The sequence below is a fragment of the Nylanderia fulva genome, unplaced genomic scaffold (genome assembly GCF_048542155.1).
Source record: "Nylanderia fulva isolate GAGA-0341 unplaced genomic scaffold, ASM4854215v1 Scaffold832, whole genome shotgun sequence".
Taxonomy (NCBI): domain Eukaryota; kingdom Metazoa; phylum Arthropoda; class Insecta; order Hymenoptera; family Formicidae; genus Nylanderia; species Nylanderia fulva.
Window position 1 is genome coordinate 4,105 of NW_028190953.1, and position 8,947 is coordinate 13,051.

The window sequence follows — 8,947 nt, forward strand, 5'->3', positions numbered from 1 at the left end:
CACTCCCTCCCCATCTCTTTCAATATCTCCCCTATCCCTTCTGCCTCCTCCCTCCTTTCAACCTCCGGCGACCTTATTACCTTTTTACTTCTCCTGAACGCCCACTCCAAATCCCCTTTTTCTTCTCTCTCCTTTCTCAACCCTACTTCCTCTAATTCCTCCCTTTTCCTTTTCAAAACCTCCTCTGCCGTCCCTGTGCTCCCTCTTCTCTCCCATTTCTCCGTCTTCTTTAATCTTTCTATCTCCTCTATTTCTTTTCTTTCCATCTATATCTCCTTTACTCTATGCCTAGTGACTTTCCCTATACCCTATCTCAGTTACTTTCTCCTCTGCTAGTGACTTTCCCTATATCCTCGACTGGTTCCTCTGTCACTAGAGACTTTCCCCGCACCTACACCTATCCCCTATCTTTCTTCTCCTTTTACACCTGCACTCCTCTTTCCTAGTACCTTCCTCTCCCCTCGTGCCCCTGATCTATCTTCCAAACTGCCAACTCACTCTACCTGCATCACTTCTCTTCCTTCTCACCGCTCTATTCCCTTCTCACCCCACTTGCCTGCACTCCCCTTGCATTCGCCACCTTCAGCTTCTCACTCTCTCACTCTCTCTCCCCCTTTCTCTTCCACACACCTCTAATATTCCACTCAAATACACACACTGACAGCACCTCAACCTTCTCACACGCAACCGGAAACGGAAGTCCGTATATATATATATATAATATGTCAAAAAATATATATAAAATATTAAATTATTATATTTCTATGTGCAGATGCCGAGTCCGATGACAGCGACGGTCGATGCGACCCCTTCTCTCGCTGTTCCGTCAGGGCTGTAAGTATATTAAAATACCAAAGAAAAAATCTATAAAATTTTAAATTATTATTATATTTCTATGTGTAGATGCCACTACCTCGAGCCGCCACATCCAGCGCCGCAACATCTCTCTCTCTCGCCGGCTCTCTCCGCTCACTCGCCGTCACCGTATTTATTTTATATTTTATATTTTATATTTTTTATATTTTTTAAATTTTTATATTTTTATATTTTTTTATATTTTATATTTTATATTTTTATATTTTTATATTTTTATATTTTTTTATTTTACATATATTAATTTTTAATTTTTATTTACACACACAGTAGAGAGGGTTTGGAGTCGTTAAATACCACGGAAGTGACGAACCGTGGGGTCCTTATCTCTACTGAAACACATGTACAAGTACACACGCACACACACACGCACATACACATACATATGAGGTGTAAATCCGACCGGCAACCTCCACGCGGTACACCTCGGGTAATGCTAATGCCGGCGGTAATGTAATAATTAAGAATAAAAATATATATTTTAATAATATACCAAAATATTTATTAATTTAAAACTGTTTCCCTCCCTCGATATCCTTATAAAAAAATATGTATAAAAAATAATGAAAAAAAATGTCCAAAAAATAATTAAAAAATAATGTACAAAAAATAAAAAAAAATGTACAAAAAATAAAAAAAATATGTATATATATAATGATCTAGAAAAAAAAAATGTACAAAAAAAAATGTACAAAAAATAATAATGTACAAAGAAAAAATATGTATAAAGAATAATGTATAAAATTATGTAAAAACTAATGTGAAAAATATGAATAAAAAAGTAATGAATAAAATATTAACAATTTAAAAAAAATGTTTCCCTCCTTCACATCTCTCTCTCGCCGCGAGCCGCCACATCCGATCTCTCTCGCAGCATCTCTCGTTCACCGTCGCATCTCTCGCCGCAACATCTCTCTCTCGTCCCGAGCCGCCAAATCCGATCTCTCTCGCAGCATCTCTCGTTCACCGTCGCATCTCTCGTCGCAACATCTCTCTCTCGCCCCGAGCCGCCACATCCGATCTCTCTCGCAGCATCTCTCGTTCACCGTCGCATCTCTCGCCGCAACATCTCTCTCTCGCCCCGAGCCGCCACATCCGATCTCTCTCGCAGCATCTCTCGTTCACCGTCGCATCTCTCGCCGCAACATCTCTCTCTCGCCCCGAGCCGCCAAATCCGATCTCTCTCGCAGCATCTCTCGTTCACCGTCGCATCTCTCGTCGCAACATCTCTCTCTCGCCCCGAGCCGCCACATCCGATCTCTCTCGCAGCATCTCTCGTTCACCGTCGCATCTCTCGCCGCAACATCTCGCTCTCGCTCCGACGGGAGAGCGCGTATACCGCCGCGCGCTACCTCTCTCTCTCGCTCCGACGGGAGAGCGCGTATACCGCCGCGCGCTACCTCTCTCTCTCACTCCGACGGGAGAGCGCGTATACCGCCGCGCGCTACCTCTCTCTCTCGCTCCGACTGGAGAGCGCGTATACCGCCGCGCGCTACCTCTCTCTCGAATGCGTGCGTCTCTCTTACTCTCGCTCCGACGGGAGAGCGCGTATACCGCCGCGCGCTACCTCTCTCTCGAATGCGTGCGTCTCTCTTACTCTCGCGCGCTGCGTCTTCTCTCTCGAATGCGTGCGTCTCTCTTACTCTCGCACGCTGCGTCTTCTCTCTCGAATGCGTGCGTCTTCTGTCTCTTAATGTCGCGTGCGCCTCGTAAGATAAAATTATCGATTCTGCCGCAGCATGGATGATCTTATCTCGTATGATAAAATTATCGATTTTTTTCTCGCTGAATGCAATGTCTTTGACACAATAATTATATCTCGCAAAGTATGTAACGGGTGGAGCGCAAATAAAGTACACCATGATATATACATATAAGTATTTATTTATCTTATATTTAATACATAATTATATATAGTTTTATTACATATTAAAAACTAAAGCCACCAGCTCGCAATCAACAAGTTGGTGCATGTTGAAGGCATTGCTAGCGCGTATCGCATTCGACAATTCTCTCGCATTCGTTACAGTGGATGCAATATTGGAGAATTGAGTATATTTGATATCAACCGTTGCGACGAGCCTCGTCAAACGATCGAACATTATTTCGATACATGCATCGAGCTCGAACATACGATGTAACGTCGATTCGACCATCATCATGCGCACGTCCGCTGATTCGAGACTTATGAGCTTGGTACCGTTTATCTTGTGAAATCGCACTGTTAGCGGCCCAACACTTATGCAATTATACACATCGTTGTTGGAGGAGGAGTCATTGTTCAGGTACTTGTGAATAGCGTGGCGTTGCTCGTAGAGTCCTTTCCACGTTTCAAGAGATAGTAATAGCTGTTTTCCCCGATGATCTCCTATGGCGATCTCCACATAACTCGGCGGATCCACTCTAATGCCGATTTCGAAGCATTTGAATTCCGTTGCCGTCAATGCATATCGTCTTCCAAGTATGCGAACCGCACGAGGCTCCAGCGAAACGCTGTAAAAATTAGATAAAAAAGATAAAATAAAATTAAAAAATATATAATATATAAAATATATAAAAGATACAAAAAAGTTATACTTACTCGTCGCATTTCTTCTCGCACGTTTCTTCATGTCTCGGCATGTAGTAATTCATGCTGCTGCTGCTTCTTTGAACCGAGGGTATTAAAAAGTGAACCGTCAGTTAGAACGGTCGACGAAAGACTGATTGTATAATAAGGTACTAATAATCGAGTAACGGTCATTTTTAAAATATTAGGAGAAGGGGATTCTTAAAAATATATCTGGAGGGAAAGAACAAAGAGAAATATTTAAAATATTAGGAGAGGGGGATTCTTAGAAATATATCTGGAGGGAAAGACAAATTATTAAAAGTAGTGGGGGTAAAAGAAATTCTTAGAAATACGATTGCGTGAGAAATTTTTAAAAGTAGTGGGGGTAAAAGGAATTCTTAGAAATATCTGGTTAGGAAAAATAACAAAGAAAATAGTATGTAAACAATATGTTTATTCAAAAAACGGATGATCGTCACGATTAGCCGACCACCAATTGAATAATTTAAATACATTTTGTAACGCGCAATTTTTTACATGTTTATTACATCGTAGAGTATATGTGGGATCTAATTTATTTAATGCAGGCACATCTTCATATATGGCATCCAAGGTCTCAATCATGAAACCGCTGCACACATCGTCCACTATTTCGGCAAGCCACTCTCGCTTTTCGAGTCCTTTTACATACACGAGAGAGGACTCTTCTTCTTCTTCCTCCTCGTCTTGTTCATTTATGCCATTGATAGCTGCCGTGATCAAGCGCTGAGCCATGCAGTATGGAACATTTCCATCCTCCCATTGCAAGCTGTGATGATGCTGAGTTATCCATGAGACCTGGCGCCTTTCCGACTTTATAAGCACGCTCCACGGCACAGGGCATGCGAAGAAATAGTGTGACATGATATATCCTCTTCTCAGGAATTGCCGCTTTCTTCACGATAAATCGCTTGTTTAGGATAAATCCTTGCAGGTCGACAAACGTTGGTGCTGACATGATCTCTTCGATGTGAGTCAGTCGAGAGGTATTACTTCATTAACATCAGACATCTCGCATCATCATGATTATGTATCCTCCTCCTTCCCTCTCTCACGCGCGTAGTTGTGTAAACAATTTTAGGTGATTTTGCGCACCACGTTGGTCAACGGGTTGTACTGGATCACGCGATCGTGCATGATGAGGCAGTACGCAGTGGTCTTATTAGGCACGTTTTCCTTACACGCAAACTCCAATCTCACATCCACCGTTGCGCTCTTGACCGATTCGTTTTGTCGAGAACAATCGATAATCACAAACGGACCGTTTTGTAAAAACCGTGTGATGGTGAGGCTCGGCTCGAGATACTCGTATCCGTAATAATTTTTGCAGAAACGCGCATACGTGTCATACAGAATCGACCATCTGTTTCTATCGAAATCCAGATTCATATCGTCGTACGGATAACATACCGAGTTCAGATAGAGTTTCACGTTGGTTAATTTACAGTTGTCGAATCAACTCGTATCCTCGGACATGACGTTTTTCCACCCTGTCTGCAGGGCAAAAATTACATATCGCGGCTTCTTCAGTTGAGTCGCGGTCTTAATGGCCCACGAATGCTTGGTCGTACGCTGCAATAGCGGAAATTCGTATAGATCCCACGAGCGGAAACCCATGCTGAGGTAACGTCCGCTTTCCAGAGCGCGCAGCATCGACAGCTTCTTAATCTCGCTCAACAACACTTGTGGCATTCGCCATTGTATCTTGAATATGATGATCGCAGGCTCCAGTGTAGAATTTCCATACAGACAATTATTGTCGTTGCGCGCTCGTAGTAGGATCAACTCATGACGCGCATTAATAACCACGCGTTTGTAATCCTCGCAAAATCCCAGCAACATGTGCAGCGGTACGCAAAAATTAAAGTATCCATTCACAGTAGTCGGGCTATCCCAGCCTGCATTACGCATAATCACGCTTCTATCAGATGACATTGTCACATAGTTTTTCAGCAGACTTGTTATTGCCACATTCCTGTTGCGATCAATCTCCACGCCATCGAGCTCGTAGCGAATTTCGTCAAACATGAATGCGACGCAATTATTTCCCAGCATCACATTGGATCCCTCAACTGGATGAGTTATCCGCAGTTCACCCTCGATGTAGAGGAAACTCTCATACGGCAACGTATATAAATCCTGTTGTTGTATGGGTATTCTTATCTCGTCGCTGTATCCAAATGTTGTGTTGGCAAACGGGTTGTATGTGTGAGTCTCAATCTTGACGATGCGATCGTCAAAGACTGGCTCTTCCTCGATGTTGAGAATCTCAGTCATTGTTCAGATGGCGCGCACCTCAAATCCCAAAGATTGTAAAAACGCAACGTTTGACGAGGTGAGTCTCTTCTTCGCGGTTGATTTGATATTAGCGAATGATGTTGCTGCTGGCCTGATTGTGTTCTTCGTGTCTTTATTCAACACGAGCATCCCGTCGCACGAGAGTGGCCCGCCGTCGTACGTGCAATCTAATTGTTATCTCTTCACCTCGAAAATCGAGCAATCGCCCCTCCTGGTCAGTATCGCGTAACACTAAATCAGTAATGCTCCGTACGAAGACCGGTAGGTAAATGATCTGCGCCGGCGTTTCCGATATTTTATATCCTGGTGGTACCCTCGGTGAAAATTCGTGTATCGTGTGAACGAGTTTATCGTTGCTGTATGCACCCGCGGTCACGTTACACTCTATGCGGATAATGTTCACGTTGATAATATTAATCGCCATGTTCGATTTGTGCCATTTTCGCGGTTGCAGTATACGATTCGAGAATCCCAGCAGCGATCCAATGTTGTTGGGCATGCTAAAGTTTATTCTGTAGGCACACTTGATCTCGCTTCTCATCGTATTGTAATTAGCGCGGAGCACGATTGGATAATCTTCATCGTCGACACTTTTATTGCTAACAGCATTATGTTTTCGGGAAAGTGCGCGTTTCAAAAATTCATGTATCGCTTGCAGCTCGTACGATCCCTCGGGAATCGTAATTTCCGCGTCGTCTGTGCCGTAGTAAAATTTATTATTCGAGGAATTCACATTCGATATAGTGTGATAAGTTTCAAAATCTGTCAGACCGAGCTCGTAGTCCGCGTCGCTCAAATCTATGGGCGAAAAGTAGGTCGCCGCGAGGACGCTACTCTTTCCAGTCAATGTTAGTGTTAGTGACATGTTGACAAAACTGAGTTAAATAACGCAATGTCAGTCTTTAAATTCGCTGCAAGTTGAACTAAAATTCAATCTCTCGGAGAAACTGCAAGCACAATTGTCCACAGATACTCTGATCATACGTTTGATAAGAGGTGTAATTGTATTCCAATTTCGGCACGTTTAAATATCGCACCAATTCCTCGGGTGGTCGAAGATTGCCAAAACTGTCGAAATAGATTGCGCGATTTCCCCTTCTTGCATACGCTACCCAATGAGTGCCAGGACCGTCTGTGCTGTTCAGATTGATACCGCTCTCATTTTCTCGCGCGCCATTTATCGGTAAATTATTGCGCATAAATACACCTTTAAAATATGGAACGTGCATACGTTTTGCAAGATGTAGCAATTGCACATTTGTAGTTACATCTTTCGGCTTTTTTAACGTTTTTTGACGTTTTTTTTTCCTCGCTCCTCGTCCATATTTGTAAGGGGCGAGATACAGTCCGCGACCTTCCATGGCGCGATTGTGGCGTAGTATCTCTTGCAACTGACGTTGCGCGGCTTTATTGTCGTTTACCGCTTTTGCTACGCCAGCCGCTCCGCCGACCAGGGATCCGAGCGCGCCCAGCATTGGTAAAATCGGTAAAAATCCGCCTCGTTTCGCTGCCGAAAGTACCCTCCTCTTCTTCGTCCTCTTCTTCAAGCCCATGCCGAGCTTCGTCTTGGCCTTCATCGCTGTCCAGACAACTGCGGCCGATGGATGGCGAATTCACTGCCGTTCCGTGCCGGGAGCCGGGTTTATATACCCAAAAATGAAATATTTGTTAATACCGGTCTTTCATGCAAGTTAGAGATTGTCATGACTAATAGGTTAAAAAAATTAATGATTGAAGAAATTGAAATTTTGAAATTTGTCTGGACGTTACATCTCCCCTCCTATTTAAGAATAAAACCCGACGTTGATCTAGGGTTTTGTTCTAGATTAAAGAGATGTTGTTGCAAGTCGTTATACGTTTGAGGGACGGTGATATTTGTGGATTCCATTTCTTCAGGTCGTCTCATATTATAACCTTGAAGTTGAGGCTGACTTATCACCGGTGGTTCCTTTGGTAATGCAGGGGGTACGTCTGAGATGATGGCAAGAGGTGTGGCGTCTTCTGGAAACTTATTCTTTTCTTTTTCTTCGTTTATATTCTTGCGGCTGAGGTGAAGCAAGAGATTAGTTAGAGAGTCCCATAGTGCTCCTATCAGGTGTAAACTACATCCATATACGGTGTGTAACGCGTATCCATGAATGATGGTATCGATTGCCAGTTTAGCAATACGAATGATCATAAATACTCCAACGACTCCGGCCGTGGCTGATCCAAAGCTCATGAATCCTCTCCATATTTTCGCAACGGTGTTGTCTACGATTTTATTGAGTGATTCTTCGTCTAGTAGTTTGTATAGCGAGACGGAGTTGGCGTTAACTGGATGTCCAGTGAGTCCACGGGCAATGGCGTTGAGTAGTGCCGGTTTCTCTGCGGGAAACATGATGTGGTCTCTTAATTTTTCTATGTCTTGCTGGGTGTAGATTCCACTGACAGCTAATGGTCCGGGTGTTAAATAACTCCAGGTAAGAGATGCCATGGGTCGTAGTTGTTGAGGTGGCAACTGTCTTATTTGCGCTTTTGGTGTGAACTGTACCCAGGTGTCTTCTATTCTATATAACGTTGGCAATTCCAGAGAGCATTCTCGTTCGTTCCCGATCTTTGTGACGATCCTTGATTTAGGCGTGAGGAAGTAAGAAGTGTTTCTGATGGTTACGGGTAGTTCGTTATAGCATTCCTTGGTTGGACGTACGGTGACTTCTACAGGGATGCATTTTATGATCTGGACAGCTTCTCCAGTAGTGACGGCCATGTATCCCGGTGACTTCATAAGACTGTACGCGAATTTATCAGGCAAGAGAGTTGCAAAGGATAAGGCATTGGTTATGACTTGTCTTTCCAATTCACATTTTTGTTGCATGACATTATGATATAATGATGTCATCTGATGTCGGATGTGTTTTTCGACATATACAAATTTGGAATTCATGTAAGTAAATATATCGAGGTTGTCCACGGGAATCGTACCTGTATTGGCAAAGGTTTGGCCTTGCTTTGTTTCTAAAATAAATAATTTTGGATGTTCCGTGCGGAGCAGAGTGTATCCGCATAACGGTTGTTCTTTAGTCTTGGTCAAAGCGAATGTGATGTCTTGCGTAGTGAGACTGTAGATGATGGGGGAATCGTCGCCTGCTATCCTGGTCGCTAGTCCTTCGTATAAAACATCGTATTGATTGAAGTTGCAGGATT

General features: G+C 43.3%; 1 protein-coding gene across 1 annotated transcript; it reads right to left on the minus strand.

Annotated features, from left to right (window-relative positions):
- Positions 1-7,526: 7,526 nt before the first annotated feature.
- LOC146719858 (uncharacterized) lies at positions 7,527-8,734 on the minus strand. The gene has a single exon (XM_085489441.1). It carries the CDS (start codon positions 8,685-8,687, stop codon positions 7,542-7,544), a length of 1,146 nt encoding a protein of 381 aa, XP_085345567.1. The 5' UTR covers positions 8,688-8,734; the 3' UTR covers positions 7,527-7,541.
- Positions 8,735-8,947: the final 213 nt, after the last annotated feature.

Coding starts and splice junctions, on each gene's coding strand:
- LOC146719858 (XM_085489441.1), bottom strand. CDS start 8,687: ATGAATTCCAAATTTGTATATGTCGAAAAACACATCCGACATCAGATG.